The 25,343-nt window shown below is 43.9% G+C and overlaps 1 protein-coding gene across 1 annotated transcript; it reads left to right on the forward strand.

The window, feature by feature from the left end:
* Positions 1-3,689: 3,689 nt before the first annotated feature.
* LOC117970627 (splicing factor 3B subunit 2-like) lies at positions 3,690-23,523 on the forward strand. Its single transcript, XM_059012137.1, is given in 24 exon segments — positions 3,690-3,807; positions 6,401-6,574; positions 7,151-7,197; positions 8,893-8,964; positions 9,441-9,686; positions 10,467-10,529; positions 10,680-10,833; positions 11,251-11,372; positions 11,614-11,713; positions 12,926-13,023; positions 13,978-14,184; positions 14,600-14,731; positions 15,656-15,736; positions 16,326-16,553; positions 16,823-16,972; positions 17,429-17,518; positions 18,256-18,270; positions 18,272-18,364; positions 18,840-18,947; positions 19,606-19,748; positions 20,846-20,947; positions 21,612-21,711; positions 22,317-22,505; positions 23,206-23,523. Coding segments are annotated over 24 exon segments (2,856 nt in total). The 5' UTR covers positions 3,690-3,737; the 3' UTR covers positions 23,278-23,523.
* The last annotated feature ends 1,820 nt before the right edge of the window (positions 23,524-25,343 follow it).

Genomic DNA, 25,343 nt, shown 5'->3' on the forward strand with positions numbered 1-25,343 from the left:
TGTTACGCGTAGGATTAATTATTATTATTATTTATTTCTTAGCGGACGACTTATAATTGTTACAAGATATCACATTATTTTTACATACAATTCCCCATTTATACAGTTGGGTTTTTACTGGAGCAATCTAGGTAAAGTACCTTGCTCAAGGGTACAGCAGCAGTGTCCCCCACCTGGGATTGAACCCACGACCCTCCGGTCAAGAGTCCAGAGCCCTAACCACTACTCCACACTGCTGACCTATTATTATTATTATTATTATTATTATTATTATTATTATTATTATTATTATTATTATTATTATTATTATTATTATTGATGATGATGATGATGATGATGATGATGTATCATGTATCTTTAATATAAATAGCTGTAAGTCTAGTTGCTTGACACATTAATACCTCAATACCTGATTGTCTGAATTTGTAATCAATTGGTACACTTGTCAGCTCTGTCAAATACCGTAACTACCAGTGATAAACTGCGGTTCTGTTGAGTTTATGAGGGAAAAGGGGAAGCGGCGTGGCGGGGTTGAGAGAGAGGGGAGGGGAGAGGAGAGGAGAGGAGAGGAGAGGAGAGGAGGAGAGGGGAGGGGACGGGAGGGTAGAGGAGGGGAGGGGAGGGGGTGCAGATAATAGCGACCCCTCGCTTCTAAATATAGCACTACACCACCCCCGGGGGTGCGTCCTATGCCAAAAATAAAAGTTAAAATGTGATTCGTGGAGTCTGTTTAGCACAGGGGTGTCCAATCCTGGTTCCTGGTCCAATGGAGTAATTTTGGGCACAGCTGGAACAGAAAACAGGAGGGACACCGGCCCTCCGGGAGCAGGATTGGAGACCCCTGCTTTAGCACATTGTAATTTTATAAACACAGGGGAGGGTTTAGTAAGCAGCTCTGAACAGCACCCGCTTCACGGCGGCTCAGTTCCGCTCCCTCTGAACCGCTTCAGATTTCATCCCGGATCTTGTGACTCAGTGAGCGGGTGGACAAAAATAACATGTCTCGCTATGACTCGACCGCTTAGTTAAATACCGCACCCGTAATCACATTGTTTAATTATGTCATCTAGCTGCGTTTTCCCGTGAATTGTCCTATATAACTGCCGCACCTTCATTTCCGAGCACATAAACACACAAGATAACAAGAGACGTGTCATCATTATTATTATAATTATTATTATTATTTATTTCTTAGCAGACGCCCTTATCCAGGGCGACTTACAATTGTTACAAGATATCACATTATACATTATTTCACATTATACAGATATCACATTATTTTACATACAATTCCCCATTTATACAGTTGGGTTTTTACTGGAGCAATCTAGGTAAAGTACCTTGCTCAAGGGTACAGCAGCAGTGTCCCCCACCTGGGATTGAACCCATGACCCTCCGGTCAAGAGTCCAGAGCCCTAACCACTACTCCACACTGCTCCCCGCTCAAGCAACGCTTCGGAGTTTGGATGCGGGTCTTGATTTTTACTGTAAACAATTTCACATTGTTAGTTGAATGTCTAAAATGTTTTTTTTTGTTTTTTTTTCAAACCCAGCGATGGGAATCAGACTCCTATCGCACAGCAGTGTGATCCAGTCCAGGTTTTACTGCTACCAGCTTGATCAGCCCCCAGTGTGTCTAGCTAACAAGCTCAGGTGTGTCTGATTATTAAACTCCCAGTGAAACCAGGACTGGATCGCACTGCAACGGGATCTTTATCTGTGTCGTACATACAGTTTCTATAATAAAAACACAGTGTGCGCCGTTATGGGGGGAAAAAAGTGTCCTGAATTTTATTTTCACATTTGAATGTTATCTGGACATTCGATGACGTTTGCATATCTGTCCTGAGCGCCGCATGGTCGATTTGATCCTTCAGCTGAATTCCTTTGAAGGGTCGATTTAAAAGGGTCTTCTTTAAAAAAAACAAAAAAACAAATTAATCATCTTCAGATAAAGTCAATCAAAGGGCTGACGCTGTTCTGAGCCGCTATCCGTATAGATGTTATTTACTTCTGAGCCAAGCCGAGCCGAGCTGACCCGACCAAAGACTTGGTACAGCAGAGACATACAGCGACGTAATTTCCTTAACCAAATGAGGTCTTATTTCCCTAGCATGACGCGAGACAAAGCGCATTTGTGCTGCTTCTTCGCTTTACCCACGTTAGTAAAAAACCAGATAACAATAAGTTACATTTAAGAGTTTTGCTCAATTCTCGCAGGCAGCATAGCGGGATACCCAAGCATCACACGACCGAACAGCAAGACTGGTGATTGCAAACGGCTGATGTGTAATGCAGCTTCATTTTAAGAGTTTATTAACGCTGGGATGATTCAGAGCTTATATTAAAACACACACGTTTGCAGATTCAGTGATTTCTCACTTCTATCACCATTTAAATGGGAAGCATATAAGTACCTGGGTTGTATAATGAAGAGGCACAAAGGCTTGGGGAGCAATAAGCGCTTGTGCCATTTTAACTGGAACAATGCGTGCACTGTCCCGCACCAGGCGCGTGTTTATGAGAAAGAAAAGAGAAAACAGCTGTGGGTTATTATGCGTTCTGTGACAATTAAAGTTATGTCACTTTTAACAAAAGTAAAAAGCACTATATACATTTGTATTCAGCCTATGAAGGACTTGTAGTCCGAAACGTCCTGATAATTGACTTGTAATCAATTATTCTACCTTTTTAAGTACCTGAAATATCCTTTTCTCTCTCTCTCTCTCTCTCTCTCTATATATATATATATATGAGAAAAGGTTTTTAAAAAATGTACACAGAAAGTGTTAAAGAAAAACACAAAATATTTTATTTTCAGGACGTTTCGGGCAAAAGCCCTTCTTCAGCTGTTTAAAAAGTACATAAACTCTGTGTTATTCAAGAATTGTAATTATGCAAAAATTCTGTGGATGATGTCATGATTTTTAGAATAGAATGTTCATTCGCATGGTTCCAGAGTTCCCGGTTTGAAGATAAACTCTCGTTCCTTTTGATTCCGAGCAGCATTTGGTCCATAGAACCGATTGATCACACAGAAGACATCACAGTATATATATATATATATATATATATATATATATATATATATATATATGCCCCAAACCCTGCAGATAATCCTTGGGTCCAGTTTAACAACAAAACACAACACTGCATTTCAAAATAATTCTTTATTTTTTACCACAATATCTATTGAGGAAAAAGCGACACGCAAACCAACATGTTATTACAGAGTGTCGCAGTCAAGGCACAGAAATAAATAATCTAATAGATTGAAGGAATGCCTTCCGTTTTAATAGCAGCACAATCATATGTTTCACAATCTTACAACGGAATTGAATTCAGCTGCTGAAAATGAATACTTAACGTCTTATACATTGGATTGAGTTTTATTTTTTTTTTACCTGTTTATGAAAAGCAGTCTAAAAATCCTCCCTGTACTTTTAGACAGAAAAAAAGGTGCAGTTTTTCAGACAGCCTGCATTCTCGTTTTTAAAAACAAGCCGGTACTACACTTTGTTAAAGAAATACCTCAGTTTGCTGGCCTCGCTCTCCAGGAAGTCTAATCATGCTAGGTTTTTAAAAACGAGTGCAGTATTAGCTAACATGGTTTTGAAAAATGAAAAGACGTTTCGGCCATTAGGCGTGCGTGTCTTTTCAACCCCCCCCCCCACGATTGAGACCTAATGGAACAAGGGTTCAAAACTCCTTCCTCAGCTGCAATTACTGATTATAAAATGATGAGAAAAGGCTGGCGAACCCTACCTGCCAGACACGAGGAGTTTACCAGACCGCTTCACAAAACAGGTAAAGACTTTTACAGAAGCAATACCGCATCAACAGAACTTCAAAAATCAAACGTGTTTTTTTTTTTTTTTTTAAAACAGATTTAAACATTACCAAACAGTGCAAACTTTTTAATTACAATGCAGGGGAAGACAGAACAACACCACATTTAATAAATATAATACTATATGACGAATATTATTGCACGCTCACCCCAGCTGATGTGCTTGAGCAATTCTACAGTTTGCAGAATCTCGTTATACTTTGAATTCAGCCGTATTGTTAAATCTGCATGCAATCTTGTTATAGGCTGGAGTGGCCCATCACAGTCCCGGATGACCAGTCTAATCCTGGTTTAACCCATTAAAAAGTAGAAAATAAATTAGGAGCAGAGTTATCAGAACAATATGTAGTTAGAGAATATTACAAATAAACCCGGTCCATTATGCTAATGAAGAAATGTTCCACAAAACAAACCACAGGAAGTAGCCTGTTCTAAATATGCGGGCAACAGCGCGTTATAAAATGAACAGGGAAACTGATAATTAAACTACTTCAGGGTCTGAATGGAGGTTTAATTAAGTAATTAATTAATTAAAACAAGTTAGAACAGGAGTTGGAACAAAAGACTAAATCATTTTCAATTTTTAACACAGCTAGCAAAAATTATTAATAATAATAATAATAATAATAATAATAATAATGTTGTCGCAGCAACAAGAAAAACAAATAAATAGTTAACAGGCTTTAGCTCGTGAAAACATCTTTTAGTTTAGCTGAACAACATTAGAGTCACAATCGTGATTAATCCGAGTAGAACGGGTGCGGCGCTGAGTGAACCGGCGCGACCTCCCGGGTTTAACTCGGACTTGGAGTCGATTGGAAGACAATTCGGGACCGGAGGAAGCCAGGTGCCGTTTCCTTGACAGGTAACGGAGCTGGATCCATCGAGCCGGTGTCCCTTGTCACAGGCGAAGCTGACTGCGTTGTTTTGTTTGTAACTGTGTCCGAAACCTTGGACCTTTCGGCCGTTTTTCACCTGCGGGTTTTCGCAGTCTTTAACCACTTTACACCGCGGAGGGGCGCTGTTGTACGTCCCGTCTTCGGCACAGACAGAGTCGCGGTCACCTTCCAGGTAGTATCCCGCTGAACACTTGTACATTATAACCGTGTTATAGGTGACGGTTCGCTCGGGCGGGTTTTTGATGTGTCCGTTCTGGATCTCCGGGGGGTCCGGGCACCTAACGGGTTCGCACTGAGGCACGCCGCCGTCCCAGCCGTTTTCTCGGCAGTTTCTGACGCCGCTGCCGGATAGCTGGTATCCTTTATCGCAAACTGCGGTCGCCTTTTGCCCAAACGTCACGCCTTCTCCGGTAAACACATACTGTCCGTTGAGAATCTCGCCCGGAGAGCCGCAGCTTTTGGGCACGCAAACCAGGGTCGAGTCGGACCATGCCTTGTTTTTACAAGTGATTGAAGCATCTCCTGCTTTGGTCTTTACAAACCCGACCTGGCAAGCGTAGCGGAGTACAGCTCCTTCGGTGTAGTCCGGTTTGCCTTCTCCGGTTAAAACGGTGTTGGGGCGTTGAGGAGGGGGTCCGCACTGTCCCGAAACCGTGACGACGAGCCAAGCCAGACCCAAGCACAGCCGCATTACAAATACAGCGTTTGATGTTGAATTCCCTGAACCAGACATTTAAAAAAAAAAATATATATTGAAATAAATATTTTTCCTTCAGTCCCTGCAGGTTTTTATTTATTTATAATTAGTTTTCTATTAATTCCTTTTTTTCTGTTGTTGTTTTTTTTTTGTATTTGACAATATCCCAAACCGAATGAAAGCCCAGAAGAGAGGAGAGAGGGGAAAAAAACGGCTTTCTTTATTTCAACCTGCGGCATCATAGATAGAGCTGCAGATATGACGTAATAACGAAAAAGGAATGCCGTATATTCGAGAAAATAAGCGCAAGTGTTTTTTTTATTGGGGTGGAGACGGTAATAATAAATGAAAGTACTAAGCATCGCTTACCAAGAAACTGCTTGCAAATTTATAAATGTCGTTGTGTTTGCACGCGGATAACATCACCTACACAAATAACTGCGTAAAAAGACCACAACTGAGTATATAAAAATATGATAAATGTATACAAAGGCTATCATAAAGGATGGGGCACTTATAACCATTTTTATTTTCAACCATTTTTATTATTTTTTTTAAATAAATACATGTATAAATCATTTTTTTAAAACATTTTGTGTTTTACCTATGTATGTCGTAGTATATGACCAATTGTAAACCAGATTACAGCAGACTAAATATTTAATGTCAAATATTCACGGTAAGGAGCTACACAATATTTTAGTATAAACTTAAATTTGCTTCATTCTGTAATACTTTTAAAAATATATATATATATTAAAATTGCTGCATGTTCAAAACTCGGAGAAAACAGATGACGCAGTTCGAGTTAATAACACCGACCTAGACAGAGAATCGGAATTATGGGAGTTGTAGTTTTTTGTTTGCCTTTTCAGACGAAGGGACTCCAGTTCCCATGATGCTCTTTTGACGGTCCGGCGTCTCTCGCAGCACTCGCGTGTGTTTGTGTTTCAGCACCGAAATACCCGAACCTGGAGAACGAGAAAACGGAACCAGCCATGGCGACCGATGGACCGCCGGGAACCGAACAGAACACGCCCGATCTGAGCAACCCAGCCGCTCTGCTCAACACCTGGAGCATCCAGGAGCTGCAGGCGAAGCTGGCCGAAATCGGAGCCCCGAACATGGGTAAGATTAATTGAGCGGCGCCGGCGGTAGAGGCCTGGTGTCTGCGTAAGGCCTCGGGTTTTAGTTCAGTGGCGGGCCGGAGATAATCCCGAGTTTAGTGGGGGAAAAACGGCGGGGCAGGTGTGCAGACTCTTAAATGTAAATTTGAGAACTCCTTTAGGCGTTAATAGCATGGGTTCATACACAGTTTTTGCGTTTTCTGTTTTTTAAAATCTACTTTTAAAGTTGGTAGACGCGGTATACCACTAAGCATTCATTTAAGATATGATTCGTGGCATGCGTGGTCCTATTAAAGTCATCAGTTAAATTAGACCATCGCTAATTTACTTATTTTTTTGACAATTTTTTTCACTTCCAGCGGTTTGATTTCATAGGCACGGTAGCTATTTACGGGCGCTTGCTTGCTTGTGGTGTATCTACTGTGTGATTTGTATTTGGCTGAATTTTTAGTTGTCCTTTACATCAAGGAATCGATTGATTTTGATCGACACACCGAACTGATAACCGAAATATAAACGCAACTAACACGCTGTCCCTGTTTTCGTGCGTACTTGACCATTTTCTTTCTCTCATCAGGTCCCAGGGAGGAAATGATCGATCGACTGAAGGGCTACAGCATGCAGGTTTGCTAATTATTATTTGTTTATTTATCAGACGCCTTTATCCAAGGCGACTTACAGAGACTAGGGTGTGTGAACTATGCATCAGCTGCAGAGTCACTTAAAACTACGTCTCACCTGAAAGACGGAGCACAAGGAGGTGAAGTGACTTGCTCAGGGTCACACAGTGAGTCAGTGGCTGAGGTGGGATTTGAACCGGGGACCTCCTGGTTACAAGCCCTTTTCTTTAACCACTGGACCACACAGCCTCCTATATAATATAATATGTAATCATAACCTCTCTACTCCTCTCCTTTAATCATCCTTTAATAGCAAATAAAACTATAATGACCAGTCAAGGCTTTTTAGCATTCCCACTTGACTCGGTTCCTGGTAGCTTTTGAAATATTAAACCTGCCAAATATTATATTATGCATTTTAGTCATTTAGCAGATGCTTTTATCCAAAGTGACTTACAGAGACTAGGAGGGTGAACTCTGCTTCATCAACAACTGCTGCTGCTGCAGAGTCACTTCCAATAGGAGCTCGTTTGTTTTACGTCTCATCTGTGATCCTAACTTGTTGCCTCCTGGTTCATATTGTATTCTAGTAGTGTTATTATTATACATAGCATCCTAGTTCATATTGTATTCTAGTAGTGTTATTATACATAGCATCCTAGTTCATATTGTATTCTAGTAGTGTTATTATTATACATAGCATCCTAGTTCATATTGTATTCTAGTAGTGTTATTATTATACATAGCATCCTAGTTCATATTGGATTCTAGTAGTGTTATTATTATACATAGCATCCTAGTTCATATTGGATTCTAGTAGTGTTATTATTATACATAGCATCCTAGTTCATATTGGATTCTAGCAGTGTTATTATTATACATAGCATCCTAGTTCATATTGGATTCTAGTAGTGTTATTATTATACATAGCATCCTAGTTCATATTGGATTCTAGCAGTGTTATTATTATACATAGCATCCTAGTTCATATTGGATTCTAGTAGTGTTATTATTATACACAGCATCCTAGTTCATATTGGATTCTAGTAGTGTTATTATTATACCCAGCATCCTAGTTCATATTGGATTCTAGTAGTGTTATTATTATACATAGCATCCTAGTTCATATTGGATTCTAGTAGTGTTATTATTATACCCAGCATCCTAGTTCATATTGGATTCTAGTAGTGTTATTATTATACATAGCATCCTAGTTCATATTGTATTCTAGTAGTGTTATTATTATACATAGCATCCTAGTTCATATTGGATTCTAGTAGTGTTATTATTATACACAGCATCCTAGTTCATATTGGATTCTAGTAGTGTTATTATTATACACAGCATCCTAGTTCATATTGGATTCTAGTAGTGTTATTATTATACACAGCATCCTAGTTCATATTGGATTCTAGTAGTGTTATTATTATACATAGCATCCTAGTTCATATTGTATTCTAGTAGTGTTATTATTATACACAGCATCCTAGTTCATATTGGATTCTAGTAGTGTTATTATTATACAGAGCATCCTAGTTCATATTGGATTCTAGTGGTGTTATTATTATACACAGCATCCTAGTTCATATTGGATTCTAGTAGTGTTATTATTATACACAGCATCCTAGTTCATATTGGATTCTAGTAGTGTTATTATTGCCCTTGCTGTAAACTACACTGTGTTCGCTGTCATTTTCAGACTGGTATTCTGCTGACTAAGCCAGTTTTCCGAAGCGACGATGGAGATAAATCTGGACCCTCACCTGTGCAGGTGAGGCTTTTTTTTTATTATTTATTTAAAAAAACAAACACAGTATTTAAGTAACTGAGTTACCCGCTCTGCAAAAAAAGATAATAGATAAAATACCTCTGGGGGGGTGGGTGGGGGGGGGATAATTTAAAAAAGGGAGCGGGTCAGATGACACACGCCAAAGAAACCTAACACTGGCTAGACAAGCTGAAGTGACTTCTATAGAAGAGCCAGCGCCATCTAGTGGTCTGTCGCTTGGGAGCAAGTTTCCTCCCATGATACTGCAGGAGGAATAAGACTCCCGCTGCACAGCAGTGTGATCCAGTCCTGGTTTCACTGGGAGTTTAATAATCAGACACCTGAGCTTGTTAGCTAGACACACTGGGGGCTGATCAAACTGGTAGCAGTAAAACCCGGACTGGATCACGCTGCTGTGCAACTGGGAGTCTGATTCCCATCCCTGGTTTTCATTCCCTGCCTCTCTGCTCCCTCCACAGATGTCTGGCATGCCCGTGCCCCCCCACTCTATGGGGTTGCCCCCCGGGATTCCCCAGGGGATGCCGCTGGGCTTTCCCCTGGGTCTGGTGGGCCCCCCACCTCCGGGCATGCCCCCGCCCCTGCGGCTGCCCGTCATCGACCCCACGAATCTGTCGGAGGAAGACCACCTGAAGATCGCCCAGCACCGAGCTGCCATGCTGCTGCAGCAGGAAGGGAGAGCGCAGCAGCAGCAGCAGCAGCAGCAGGTACTGTCCAGATCACACACTGCATCGCAGGAGACGAGGGTGGCAGCGAGGAAAGGTCCATTCAGCACATAGAGGCTCGGACCTTGTTAGCACACCTAATGGGGGAGGGGGTTGTTAATTTAAAAGCACAGAATGTAGTGTATGGTTTGTTTTTGTTTTTTTATATATATTGGTGCGCTTAAGTCAGACGCGCTTGTAATTCCTTACAGATTTTTTTTTTTTTTACAGTATACAATTGCCTTATTGGGGCAGCACCTCGCTGAGATTAAGCATTGGAGTTCACAGATACCTGCTGGAGATAATATATATATATATATATATATATTATTATTATTATTATTATTATTTATTTCTTAGCAGATGCCCTTATCCAGGGCGACTTACAATTGTTACAAGATATCACATTATTTTTACATACAATTCCCCATTTATACAGTTGGGTTTTTACTGGAGCAATCTAGGTAAAGTACCTTGCTCAAGGGTACAGCAGCAGTGCCCCCCCCCACCTGGGATTGAACCCACGACCCTCTGCTCAAGAGTCCAGAGCCCTAACCACTACTCCACACTGCTGCCCTATATATAGAGAGAGATATCTATATAATTTCATATAGTTTTATGAAGCTGGGGGCACCTAGTCTATATACTGCATTTTTTAAAATGTATTTATGAGCCATGTTCCCAGCGTTAATTTCTTGCAGATTTTTTTCTCAGTAACTGGACGCTCTCGCTTTACCTCCCGGCGCGTGGCTTGATTTTCTGTTTCCGTTTCTGTTTCCCCAGGGAAGCGAACGCTCCCTGGAAGAGCACATGAAAGACCAGGAGCTTCTGGAGCAGCAGAAGAGGGTAACTGCCTGCCTGATTTGATTTCTTTCAGTCTCCTCTTGGAGACACGGTCCCTGCTGGATTCCTTTGTCCCGTGGGAGGGCTGGGTGAGGCTAGTTTTCCGCTGGCTTTGTCTCTGCTGTTTTTAACCCCTGGTTTGTCTACCTCTAGGCTGCGGTGTTGCTGGAGCACGAGAGGCAGCAGCAAGAAATGGCTAAGATGCAGCAAGGGGTCTCAGGGCCCCGGGGCCCAGACCCAGGTCCCCAGATGCCCCCGATTCCCCAGATGCCCCCCATGCCCCAGATCCCTCAAATGCCCCATCGAGGTGAGTCGAAAGAACCATAAATCACCCAGGCAGGGTTAGACACCAAACCAGTGCGGCTTACAGAAACCCCAACAAACACTTTCACACCCTCTATACTTCCAGTGCAAACTGGCTACAATGCCTCGGCAAATCTGCCCACCTCTGACTGTATTCGATGCTCACTCATTTTTATAATTTGAGTCCTTACTGCGCCTTAAAGGATAAATCTAAACAAACAAACGAAACCAGGCACGCAGATCTCCGAATGCACAAGTGGTCAGTCTTCTGAGTTTAAAACTGCAGAATGGAGCACAGATGTTCTCTCATTTATTTTCACGACTGCCTGATCACAGCGGTTTTATTTTCTCGCTGCAATTCACGTTAATGCGGAGAGGTTCTGACGCAGTCTTGTGTGTGTTTGTTTGTTTGTTTGTGCAGGTAACTCCAGCGCCCCCCCGCCCCCTGGAGTCTCGCTGGGACCCCCGGGCATGTCGCACGGACCCCCCAGCCAGAGACAGAGAGGCCCTCCCCCACCGCCCCCTGGAGAGGACATGAGAGAGGTGCAGACATGCTTTTACCTTCTGAAATAAATACCTTTTTTTTTTAAAAAAAAAAAAAACCTTTTTGTGTACACCCCACCCCCCAATATTTTTTAGATAGATAGATATTGAATGGAGAGAGATTTAGGCTTACTTAGTTCTGGCATGCATTTTTTTTTCTATGCAAAACCTGATGGAGTGTGTGTTGAAGTTTGGGCTCTCTGACACTCTGTGTGTGTGTGTGTGTGTGCGTGGTTTCCAGGGAGATGACGGAATGGTTGGTCCTAAGATCCCACAAGCTCTGGAGAAGATCCTGCAGCTGAAGGAGATGAGACAGGAGCAGCTCAGCACAGTCCTGCCAGGTAACCCACTGACTCAACCCCCCCAGATTATAACTGAAATCTAGATACCTTCCACTGACTCAACACCCCCAGATTATAACTGAATTCTAGATACCTTCCACTGACTCAACACCCCCAGATTATAACTGAATTCTAGATACCTTCCACTGACTCAACACCCCCAAATTAAAACTGAAATCTAGATACCTTCCACTGACTCAACCCCCCCAAATTAAAACTGAATTCTAGATACCTTCCACTGGCTGTAGCCACAAGATTTATAATTTAATTCTACAACAAAACATTCTCATATAAATTGTCTGACCTCAGCACCACGTTACTGGATCCTCAGCTGATACGCTATCCTTGCACTATCGCACTGCTAACATGTCACTGTGGATACAACTCGCTGTGATCCTAACATGTTGCATCCTAGTTCATATTGGATTCTAGTAGTGTTATTATTATACATAGCATCCTAGTTCATATTGGATTCTAGTAGTGTTATTATTATACATAGCATCCTAGTTCATATTGGATTCTAGTAGTGTTATTATTATACATAGCATCCTAGTTCATATTGGATTCTAGTAGTGTTATTATTATACATAGCATCCTAGTTCATATTGGATTCTAGTAGTGTTATTATACATAGCATCCTAGTTCATATTGGATTCTAGTAGTGTTATTATTTGCACTTGCTGTAAACTACACTGTGTTTAAATATGAAGCTTGCATTGTAACCCTGCGCTGCCCTGTAACACCTGTGTGAGTCGCCTGGGATAAAGCAGGAGTCTGCTAAATAAATGAAATATGCAGAACAGGGCTGCAAATAAGACTCCCGCTGCACAGCAGTGTGAACCGGTCCTGGTTTCACTAGGAGTTTAATAATCAGACACACCTGAGCTTGTTAGCTAGACACACTGGGGGCTGATCAAGCTGGTAGCAGTAAAACCTGGACTGGATCACACTGCTGTGCGATAGGAGTCTGATTTCCAGCAACCCTGCAGAATATGGGTAAGATAAAGGTTTGATTGGTTGCACAAGGGTTAAAACACAGTGAAAGAGATTTAGGAGCAGGACTTTTTGGTCAGTTTAGAATTACGTTTTTAAATTCAGTGCTGTTGAGTGTTTAGAAGTTGCTGATGGTGAAAGTTTTTAATTTTATTTTTAACCTGTCCTGTTATGTTCTGTGTTTTTTTTTTTTTTTTTTTTTTTTTTTTTTTTTTTCAGAAGAGGAAGACAAGGAAATGGAAACGGATGTCAAATCTCCAACAGCAGCCAGCATGTCCGAGACGGAGGAGGATGAGACGACAGCGTCCAAAAAAGACGTGAGTCCACTGGGGGGGACGACACAGGAACAGCGAGACCGGGACAACCTGTAACGCTAAACCGATTTTATTGATCCGAGCGATCGGTTTATCCTGGTCGTCGCTGATAGATCTGCAGCTGCAACATTTTTTGCATCACCTAGAATTTTAGGGTTGAGACCCCATTTAGAGATTATGAACGTAATTTAGATCTATTATTTAACATAGTGTAATCAAAGAAAACTACAAAGCATTTCATGCAAAGCGCTGGGTGTGGAATTCAATATGTTAACAAGGGAACATTATTCAGCAGCTTTCATTGGACTCTATGAAGCTGAGGGAGTTCATTCTGTATAGAGGGGGTGGAATTCAATATGTTAACAAGGGAACATTATTCAGCAGCTTTCATTGGACTCTATGAAGCTGAGGGAGTTCATTCTATATAGAGGGGGTGGAATTCAATATGTTAACAAGGGAACATTATTCAGCAGCTTTCATTGGACTCTATGAAGCTGAGGGAGTTAATTCTATATAGAGGGGGTGGAATTCAATATGTTAACAAGGGAACATTATTCAGCAGCTTTCATTGGACTCTATGAAGCTGAGGGAGTTCATTCTATATAGAGGGGGTGGAATTCAATATGTTAACAAGGGAACATTATTCAGCAGCTTTCATTGGACTCTATGAAGCTGAGGGAGTTCATTCTATATAGAGGGGGTGGAATTCAATATGTTAACAAGGGAACATTATTCAGCAGCTTTCATTGGACTGTAGAATCCATTGAGTTACTCCTGGAGTTTGTTGGTGAAGACACTTGACTTGTAAGATTACATCTGGTTTCGGGTGATGGTGATTTTTTTTAAACACTGTTTAAGGCCAGTTGACTGCTAGGTGTTGTCCAGAGGCGTTGTGTTGCAGTAACTGCAGTCGTGGCAAGGGGGCGATATTGACTGTCTCGTTTCTGTGTTTTTAAGAAAAACCGAAAGAGGCGGAACAGGAAGAAGAAGAAGAAGGAGCAGAAAATGGCGGCTGCAGCGGCGAGCGAAGAGAACGGAGAGAAGGAGAGAGAGAAAGGGAAGGAGGCAGCGCCCCCGGAGGTGGAGATAGAGTACGTCACGGAGGAGCCGCAGATCCTCGACCCCAACTTCATCTTCTTCAAGAGGATCTTCGAGGCCTTCAAGGTCAGCTCGGGGCGTTTTTTTTTTTTTTTTTTTTTTTTTTTCGGTCCAGTGCTGTTCAAGCTGCTGTCTGCTACCCAGGGGGCCGTGCGGTCCAGTCTTGGACAGAGACAGACCGGAGAGAGGGGAGAGTTTGTGTTTCTACACGTTTTTTTTTCAATGTTTCTGTACATTTTACTGCATTTATCTTTTGGCGAGTTTGATTAGAATTCGAGAGGGGGATTGTGGGATGATACTGCGTTTTTAAAACTGCGTTTTGAAACAAAACCGTCAAGACGCTGAAACTGAAAGAACGCCCTTTGCTGTTTTCGTGATCGCCCTACGTGCGATTTTATTTTTAAGGCTTCTCGCAAAACAATTCTACAAGCAGCGTGTGTCTTTATCTCTCTCTACCTACCTCCCTCCCTCCTCTCGGCAGCTCACTGACGATGTGAAGAAAGAGAAGGAGAAAGAGCCTGAAAAGACGGATAAACTGGAAGCAGCGGCAGTGAAAAAGAAGGGGTTCGAGGAGGAGAAGAAAGACAGCGACTCGGATGACGACAGCGATGAGGTACGGAGAACGAGAAATAGAGAACATGACCTCCGAATCTAATGCACGAGTTTAATAATCAGACACACCTGAGCTTGTTAGCTGGACACACTGGGGGCTGATCAAGCTGGTAGCAGTAAAACCTGGAATGGGTGATTTTTTGTTACAGGGCAGCGCAGGGTTACAATGCAAGCTTCATATTTAAACACAGTGTAGTTTACAGCAAGTGCAAATAATAACACTACTAGAATACAATATGAACCAGGAGGCGACAAGTTAGGATCACAGCGAGTTGTATCCACAGTGACATGTTAGCAGTGCGATAGTGCAAGGATAGCGCATCAGCTGAGGATCCAGTAACGAGGTGCTGAGGTCAGACGAGTCCAGTGCAGAGCAGGAGAGGAGGATCCAGAGATATAGAAGGAGGCTCGCTGGTCCAGCAGTTAGAGAAAGGGGTCTTGATACCAGGAGGTTCAAATCCTGGTTCAGCCACTGACTCACTGTGTGTGACCCTGAGCAAGTCACTTCACCTCCTTGTGCTCCGTCCTTCGGATGAGACGTAAAACAAACGAGCTCCTATTGGAAGTGACTCTGCAGCAGCAGCAGTTGTTGATGAAGCAGAGTTCACCCCCCCTAGTCTCTGTAAGTGGATAAAAACGTCTGCTGAATGAATGGGGCAGCAGTGTGGAGTAGTGGTCAGGGCTCTGGACTCTTGACCGGAGGGTCGTGGGTTCAATCCCAGGTGGGGGGGACACTGCTGCTGCACCCTTGAGCAAGGTACTTTACCTAGATTGCTCCAGTAAAAACCCAACTGTATAAATGGAGAATTGCATGTAAAAATAATGTGATATCTTGTAACAATTGTAAGCCCTGGATAAGGACATCTGCTAAGAAATAAATAATAATAATAATAAACGGGAGTGTTTTTGTGTTTGTTTCTTTCAGGACCTGAGGCGTGACGTTAGTAAGATGTCGAAGAAGAAGCTGAGGAGAATGAACAGGCTGACGGTGGCTGAACTGAAGCAGGTGGGCGCGCAGGGCGCAGTGCCCGTCTCCCCTCGCCCTCCCAGACATGTACAAGGGCTCGTCGAATCCACCAGCTTTCTTTTTATTTATTAGTGTTTGTAAATCCGGCGCTGTCGAGTGTTTTAATAGTCCGGGATGGAGAGGCGGTGTTTTTGAGAAGGTGCTGCACTCGGCAGCCGTGGCTGAAGGGTTTGAAATCGCCTGGGATTTCAGGATTGAGACATCGCACACAAAAAAAAAAAAACTGTGTGAACATGATTTAGATCTTTTATTTTAACGTTGTGATGTCATCGAAGAAACTACAAAATGATCTCGCAAAAAAAAAGTCTATCGGAAGCTGTAATGGTAGTACAGAAAGAAATTAAATATCAAAGGTTTTGACTAGAATTTGTCTGTGTGTGTCCCCGTGTGTGTGTGTGTGTCTCTGTGTCTGTCTGTCTCTCTCTCCGTGTCTGTCTGTCTGTCTGTCTGTCTGTGTGTGTGTGTCTGGTTCTCCGTGTGTGTGTGTGTGTGTGTGTCAGTCTCTCTCCTTGTCTCCGTGTGTGTGCGTCACTAACACATGATGTTTTGTTTGTTGCTTCCTCACTAGCTCGTGGCGCGCCCGGACGTGGTCGAGATGCACGACGTGACGGCTCAGGAGCCCAAGCTGCTGGTCCACCTGAAAGCCACGCGGAACACGGTGCCCGTGCCACGCCACTGGTGCTTCAAGAGGAAGTACCTGCAGGGCAAGAGGGGCATCGAGAAACCGCCCTTCGAGCTGCCCGAGTTCATCAAGAGGACTGGCATCCAGGAGATGAGGGAGGCGCTGCAGGAGAAGGTGGGGGTCTGAGACTGCATGTGTGTGACCCCCTGACTCCTACATCACTGACATCTGAGACAGCAGCGCGATCCAGTCCTGCTTTCACTGGGAGTTTAATCATCAGACACACCTGAGCTTGTTAGCTAGACACACTGGGGGCTGATCAAGCTGGTAGCAGTAAAACCTGGACTGGATCACACTGCTGTGCAATAGGAGTCTGATTCCCAGCCCTGGGATGATTGCGATCCTCTGAGTTTAAACGCAGAATGTTTTTATTTTTTTAACAGGAAGAGGCTAAAACCATGAAGACGAAAATGAGAGAGAAGGTTCGCCCCAAGATGGGCAAGATCGATATCGACTACCAGAAGCTCCACGACGCTTTCTTCAAGTGGCAGATGAAGCCCAAACTCACGATCCACGGGGATCTGTACTACGAGGTAGGGTGCCACGCACCACGCTTTCAAAATGCCACCACTGTCAGCTTTGCAACCCAGCTGTAAAAAAAACAGGGCCTTGGCATGACCCAGCATTTTACACCCCTGCTGTAAAATCGTGAAATTGGCTGATATTTTGGTGGCGGCTGTTTTTATAGAGAAACGCAAATGATAAAGGGTCATATTAAATGCTTTCTAAATTCGAATAGATTTGAACTATTTATTTATTTATTTATTTATTTATTTATTTATTTGAACTCTTATCTACCCCGTTTTAGGATTTTAAAGACTTCAGTCAAGTCTTTTAAAACCAGCGTAGGTAGTTTTTTTTCTTTCCCTGTTTCTCCTCGCGTCTGTCTAGTGTTTACCTGAAGTTCCTCTGTTTGAAGACTGACCCTGCGGAGAGGCTGAAGGAAGCACTGGCTGTCCGACTAAAACCCTGAGTGTTTGTTTTTCCAGGGTAAGGAGTTTGAGACGAGACTGAAAGAGAAGAAACCAGGAGATCTTTCGGACGAGCTCCGGAACGCACTGGGAATGCCGGTCGGACCAGTAAGGAAGATAATTATTTTATTTTGTATTATTTTATTACTTCTCTATTTGTTTTGCGGGAAACCATGTGTGGTGGGGGTTGGGGGGGGGGTAGAGAGAATAACGCATTCCACTAAATCCTGTAGATTCCTGTTCGTTGCTTGAGGATCAGAAACTAGAACTTCTAGTTAAAAATCTGCTGGAGTCTTGAGATTTCTGCTGCTGTGCTCCTGGTTAGAAAACGTGCTTTTAAGTAATTGCTTGTAGCTGCAGGGAGTTGGACGCTTGAGCTGAAGGGAGGGCTGTTCTGTACAGATGCATTGGGATTGTATGATTACTGTCATGTGAGTCCATTTTTCAGCAGCTGGTTTTTTCAGTAACACAACAGATTACGTGATAATATAACGTTGTTCCTTTTAAGTTTAAACGCAGGGCTGGGAATCAGACTCCTGTTGCACCGCAGTGTGATCCATTCCAGGTTTCACTGCTACCAGCTTGATCAGCCCCCAGTGTGTCTAGCTAACAAGCTCAGGGTGTGTCTGATTATTAAACTCCTAGTGAAACCAGGACTGGATCACACTGCTGTGCAGCGGGAGTCTCATTCCCATCCCTGACGTGGTTCTGCGTATCGGAAAACCACAACAGAAGCATCCCACCCTGCGAACGAGAGTCGGTTCACTGAAACGACACGGCCGCAGCGGGTGAATCTCCCGAAATGAAATCAAATAAAATGCATTGATTTGTGTCTTTTGCTGCAGAACTCTCACAAAGTCCCCCCCCCCCTGGCTGATCGCCATGCAGAGGTACGGGCCCCCCCCTTCCTACCCCAACCTGAAGATCCCGGGACTCAACTCTCCCATCCCAGAGGTGAGCTGCACTGCCCTCGTGTGACAGTCCTGTGGTAGGACAATGACCCAAAAAGACACCGCAGTAAAACGCTCTTTGGTGTTTAATTGAAGACTTGTGTGTCTAAGAATCTTTAGTTTTATGTTTTTATATATGTATATATGGTTATGATTTTATATAGACAGGTGTGTGTTAAGATCTTACATGTAGATGCATGCATTTAGAAATCACCAATCTGTCAAACTCTTGAGTATTTGCTTCACAAAAAGTTCCCGTGACTCTGGGAACAGGAATCTGAGTTCTGAGCTCTGATTGGTTTCTCTTAACAAAGCCAGATCTTCTAGTCTCTGGTGTGCTCTCCCTCAAGAGAGTTTCTAGTTTAATAAACATGCTGCTGAACTGTCCTGCGCTCTGGCTGTGTGAGTCTGAGCACAGCCGCGCAGCGCGGGTTCCGCAGTCGAGACGTTACCGCCTGGGTGTTTGCTGTCGTTTGCAGGGGTGCTCGTTCGGGTATCACGCTGGGGGCTGGGGGAAACCTCCCGTGGATGAGATGGGCAAGCCGCTGTACGGAGACGTCTTCGGGACCAATGCCGGAGACTTCCAGGTACGCAACCTTCTTTTTTTTTTTTTTACAAATTCTTATATTCTTATTCTGTGTTTTAAATATTCATCTTGAATTAAATGCAGCTGTGAATTGTAATCCCAACTTGTAATCCTTATCTCTTAAAGCTGGTTTCACAGACCCTTATTAAGGTCGTTTTTGTCTGAGCTCAAGTGCTAATCTGGGTCTTTTAAAGCAGCCCATTACAAACTAATGTGATGAGCAGGAGCCGCGACGCTGTAGTTTTTGCCATTTGGATTGTAAAATGAAATGATAATGTTGCATCCTTAAAAAAATGGTTTGCAGTAAATTTGTCATTCAATACAGAACATGAAAGCGTGTTTTTATTTTCTTTTTTCTTTTGCAACAAAACACATTTTGCAACAATTTTTTTTTGCAAAAAAACATTTTGCAGCAAAAGAACATTTTGCAACAACCAAAAAAAAAAAAACATTTTGCAACAAAATTAGTTTTTTTGCAAACATTAAATATTTTGCAACAAAACTAGTTTTTTGCAAAAAACATTAAATATTTTGCAACAAAAAAACAATTTTGCCACAAAAAAATAAATATTTTGCAACAAGAAATGCTTTTGTGTGGCGGCGTGTGCTCCGTGCTGATCTGACGCAGGGCTCCATGTCGCTGTCCGTTCCGTTTACAGACGAAGACGGAGGAAGAGGAGATCGATCGCACCCCCTGGGGAGAGCTGGAGGCCTCTGACGAAGAGTCGAGCGAGGAAGAGGAGGAGGAGGAGAGCGACGAGGAGAAGCCAGACGAGAGCGGCTTCATCACCCCTGCGGACAGGTCAGCCTTGAACGAGGGGGGAGGAGGGGGATTATAAGTAACTTGAAATCTGCAGCTGTTTTTAAGAGCTGAGAACAATTAAAAAGGTCTAATTTAAGCGAGCGATCAGTTCAATGAAGGGTCTGGTTCAGTAATTGAGAGCTCAGTTGGAATGGAAACCAGCAGACACAGCAGAGGGGGCCCCCGGACCAGGGGTTTGTGATCCGAGTGAATTTCCACACTTGGTGGTCAAGCCTTCATTCTAGCTTGCAGCTTTTTATAAAGTATCCTAACCCAGTCAGACAGTCTTGTCTCTCCCAAAGTTTATCCACTTTCCCAGTGAAGTTAAGGAGGTTCCGATGGGGGCGGGGTTTAGAATGGGCGTTTCAAAGTGCAGCTGCTGACGGGAGGTTCCGATGGGGGCGGGGTTTCACAGCGCGGCTGCTGACGGGAGGTTCCGATGGGGGCGGGGTTTCACAGTGCAGCTGCTGACGGGAGGTTCCGATGGGGGCGGGGTTTCACAGCGCGGCTGCTGACGGGAGGTTCCGATGGGGGGCGGGGTTTCACAGTGCAGCTGCTGACGGGAGGTTCCGATGGGGGCGGGGTTTCACTGCGCAGCTGCTGATGGGAGGTCCCGATGGGGGCGGGGTTTCACCGCGCAGCTGCTGACGGGAGGTTCCGATGGGGGCGGGGTTTCACCGCGCAGCTGCTGACGGGAGGTTCCGATGGGGGCGGGGTTTCACGGTGCAGCTGCTGACGGGAGGTTCCGATGGGGCGGGGTTTCACAGTGCAGCTGCTGACGGGAGGTTCTGATGGGGGGCGGGGTTTCACGGTGCAGCTGCTGACGGGAGGTTCCGATGGGGGCGGGGTTTCACGGTGCAGCTGCTGACGGGAGGTTCCGATGGGGGCGGGGTTTCACAGCGCGGCTGCTGACGGGAGGTTCCGATGGGGGCGGGGTTTCACAGTGCAGCTGCTGACGGGAGGTTCCGATGGGGGCGGGGTTTCACAGTGCAGCTGCTGACGGGAGGTTCCGATGGGGGCGGGGTTTCACGGTGCAGTTGCTGACGGGAGGTTCCGATGGGGGCGGGGTTTCACAGCGCGGCTCTTTCCTTTTCCAGCGGGCTCATCACTCCCGGAGGATTCACGTCTGTCCCGGCAGGAATGGAGACCCCGGAGCTCATCGAACTCCGAAAGAAGAAAATCGAGGAAGCCATGGACGGGTAACTATCCTGAAGACTGTATTTGATTCATTTTCACAGATTTCACTGAAATTTAAAGAAAGTTGCCTGTGAAAATCTCCCTTTCTGAAAGAATAGTGTAAATATACATATTATGGTCACTTAAATATACAGTAGGGACATAGTGTGTGTGTGTGTGTGTATATATAATATATATATATATAATGTGTGTGTGTGTGTGTGTGTGTGTTATCACATTATACAGATGTCACATTATTTTTACATACAATTCCCCATTTATACAGTTGGGTTTTTTACTGGAGCAATCTAGGGTAAAGTACCTTGCTCAAGGGTACAGCAGCAGTGTCCCCCACCTGGGATTGAACCCACGACCCTCCGGTCAAGAGTCCAGAGCCCTAACCACTACTCCACACTGCTGCCCTACATATACATCTACAGCTGTGGCCAGTTTTGCATCACCTAGAATTTTAGGATTGAGTAAAATTAAAAAAAAATATTCTTTCATTCTGCTTTGTGAAAGGAGTTCGTTCATCTGCAAAGAGATTTCAAAAACCATTTTTGGCCACAGCTTTTTGGGGTATCGATAACAGCAGTGTGGTCAGAGCGGGCGCACAGAGATTGGAAACTCAGCGAGCTGTCGGGGCGGTTTCATGAGTCTCCTCCTCTTCCTCTTCCTCCTCCGCAGTAACGAGACGCCCCAGCTGTTCACAGTCCTGCCCGAGAAGAGGCCCGCGTCGGTGGGGACGGCGATGATGGGGTCCACCCATATCTACGACGTCTCATCCGTAAGTCGGAAGGGGGCCAGCGCTCAGGAGCTGCAGGGTGTGGAGGTGGCTCTGACCCTGTGTGTGTGTGTGTGTGTGTGTGTGTGTGTGTGTGTGTGTGTGTGTGTGTCTCCCGGTAAGCGGTGAGTCAGAAGGGGGCCAGCGCTCAGGAGCTGCAGGGTGTGGAGGTGGCTCTGACCCTGTGTGTGTGTGTGTGTGTGTGTGTGTGTGTGTGTGTGTGTGTGTGTGTGTCTCCCGGTAAGCGGTGAGTCAGAAGGGGGCCAGCGCTCAGGAGCTGCAGGGTGTCGAGGTGGCTCTGACCCTGTGTGTGTGTGTGTGTGTGTGTGTGTCTCCCGGTAAGTGGTGAGTCGGAAGGGGGCCAGCGCTCAGGAGCTGCAGGGTGTGGAGGTGGCTCTGACCCTGTGTGTGTGAGTCTCTCCCAGTAGGCGGTGAGTCGGAAGGGGGCCAGCGCTCAGGAGCTGCAGGGTGTGGAGGTGGCTCTGACCCTGTGTGTGTGTGTGTGTGTGTCTCTCCCGGTAGGCGGTGAGTCGGAAGGGGGCCAGCGCTCAGGAGCTGCAGGGTGTGGAGGTGACTCTGACCCCGTGTGTGTGTGTCTCTCCCGGTAGGCGGTGAGTCGGAAGGGGGCCAGCGCTCAGGAACTGCAGGGTGTCGAGGTGGCTCTGGCCCCAGAGGAGCTGGAGCTGGACCCCATGGCCATGACCCAGAAATACGAGGAGCACGTGAGGGAGCAGCAAGCGCAGGTGGAGAAGGAAGACTTCAGCGACATGGTGGCCGAGCACGCTGCCAAGCAGAAGGTACGAGAGCCTGGGTGACCGAGGGCAGCGCCAGCTTTCAAACACCAGCCTCTTTGTTTCTTTCTTAGTTTTTCTTTTTCTGTTTGTTTTTATTTCAGTTTAATTTCTTTTTCTTTCAGTTTGTTTCTATTTGTTTCTCTTTCTCTTTGTTAGTTTCTTCTTTCACTTTATTCTTTGTCTTAGTTTTTCTTTGTTTCTTCTTTCAGTTTGTTTCTTTCAGTTTATTTCTGTTAGTTTTCATTCTTTGTGCTTTCTGTCTGTTCTTTCTTTCTTTCTTTCTTTCTTTCTTTCTTTCTTTCTTTCTTTCTTTCTTTGAACCAAAGAAACAAATTAATAAAACATGACAAAATGAAAGTAAATAACTTTCTTTCTTATTTCCTGGAATTCTACATTGTAACAGGATAAACACGTCTAACCTGTGGAAACGGACGTTTGCTGTTTCTAAACCATGCTACGCATTTTCAATCAAACAGCCGACCTTTGATTTCCTATGTATAGTCACCTGAATATTTAACTTTCATGTGTCTTTAAAATTTGACACTTGTATATATAAAACAAACCGACCCGTCGTGAAACGGTCACGTGATCTTACTGCGCATCACACAAGCATGTATCGCGACGCAGATGGTATCTGGATACCTGTCATGACATCAGTGTGTCCCGACACCCCCGTCAATATCTTTTCTTTCTTTCTCTCCAGCAAAAGAAGAGAAAAGCCCAACCTCAAGACAACCGGGGCGGAGCCAAGCGCTACAAAGAGTTCAAGTTTTAGTCGTCCCAACAGGAAGGAGGAGAGGGAGCCCATTTCGGGGGCGCACGGTCCCCGTTACCGCCTCCCCCCGCCCCGATTTTCCCCAAATCTTCGTGTTGTGTGTGCAGTCTTATCTTACTGCATTTTTACTGTCCTACATGAGAGCCAGCCCTCGCTGTAAACCGTACGTCATCTATACACACCAGCTGTGGATTCAACAAAATAAAATGTTTGTTTTTTTGTAAATAAAGTTGTTCAATACATCCAGCCCTGTGTTCTGTATTTAAGCTAATGCTGCAACTCTCTCCTCAGCACACCCAAAACCAAACTCAGGTATGTCAAGTAACTCTCTGTGTGTCTGTGTCTCTCCTCTCTGTCTCTCTCTCTCTCTCTCTCTCTCTCTCTCTCTCTCTCTCAATGTCGACCCAAGGGGCCCGAACAAAGAAACAAGGACCAGGGGTCACAAATGGAGATTAGATAAAGGTGCATTCAGAACAGAAAATAGGAGGCGCTTTTTTACACAGAGAATCGCGAGGGTCTGGAACCAACTCCCCAGTAATGTTGTTGAAGCTGACACCCTGGGATCCTTCAAGAAGCTGCTTGATGAGATTCTGGGATCAATAAGCTACTAACAACCAAACGAGCAAGATGGTCTGAATGGAGCCTCCTCTCGTTTGGAAACTTTATGTTCTTAAAACATCACACACACAAATTAACCGATACGAAACGAAAGAGGGCAAGTCTTTATGGGTCTGAGCGATGAAGGCATCACTAAGATCAAATGACCTGCCTGCTTTTAAAATGCCTAAATATAGACCTAATCCGGGCCAGCGTGCCTTTGTATATCAAGCGTCTCATCTCTGGAACGCCTGACCTTCAAATGAAAAACAAGTCTCTTCAAGAAAAAAAAAAAAATCACTCAAATATTTATTTGAAATCCGACCATGGTTGTAAATTCTGTCAGTAAGTATACTGACTGTGGCCCGCAGGATCATGCGTACAAGACCATTTAAAAAAAAAAAAGTTTTGATTTTGTGTGATTGTTTTAAGGTTATATTTTTGTCCTGTTTAAATGTCTCTTTTTCTGCCGTTGAATTTTATGTTATTTCTGGCCAGGAACCCGTTGAAATGATCCTGGATAAATACAATTAAACACACACACAACCCAGAACCTGACGAATGACGGATTTCACCGGATTTGCATTTTCAAACAGACCGAGTAACCTAGTTTTGTGTTTTATTTATTTATTTATTTATTGATTGTTGTTCTTTGCTGCTAATTTAATGCAGCAGCAGCTACCTACTTACAAACCGTGACGCAAAACAAACTGCCGTGTTTTGAATGTAGTGGGCGGTTTGCACATTCCTCAGGTTTTTATATTTTTAAAGAAGCCTCGTTGCTCAATGTGTAGTACATTTGCAAGATCGAAATAAGATGGCACCTAGGAATGTAAATATGTTTGGAGCGGGCTATTGATTCATATTTATTATTTAACCTTTAAGCTCACAGAATTACTGTAAAACCTGGACTGGATCAAAGTGTTGTGCAATGGGACTCATTATTATTATTATTATTATTATTATTTTAAAAGGAAATACGAGAGCATAAAAAAAATATTCTTCTCGTTTCAAGGTCACGCGGCTTCAAGGTAAACTCGTGGTACAAATTAAAAATAAATTAAATAAATAAACGTTATAAACACACATTATATACACCGAGTCTGCATCATTTTTAAGTTTTAACGGCGCCCCTAGTTCTACGACGTACGTTAAATTACATACAGTATTTAAAGACGTTACCTTCCTTACGGTGAAAGTATCATCCGGCTGTATCGTGTTTTGTATGACAGAAACACAGCACATTGTAAGCCCCGCTTTTAAATGTCTGTTTTTGCTTGTCCTTTATAACCTCCTACTGCCGCAAGTCCTCGAATTGAAGGCGTCTGCCTATTTGGTCCAGGATTTGGGGCATGTAAACCAAAGGGACTGCCAAAAAGGCCTGCTTTGAGATAAAGTAGAGGCTTGCGGTGGACACCGATTTTAATGTAAAATTGAACCCATTGTTGGGATAGTTATATTATTATTAT

Source organism: Acipenser ruthenus, chromosome 43 (genome assembly GCF_902713425.1).
Source record: "Acipenser ruthenus chromosome 43, fAciRut3.2 maternal haplotype, whole genome shotgun sequence".
NCBI classification, from domain to species: Eukaryota; Metazoa; Chordata; class Actinopteri; order Acipenseriformes; family Acipenseridae; genus Acipenser; species Acipenser ruthenus.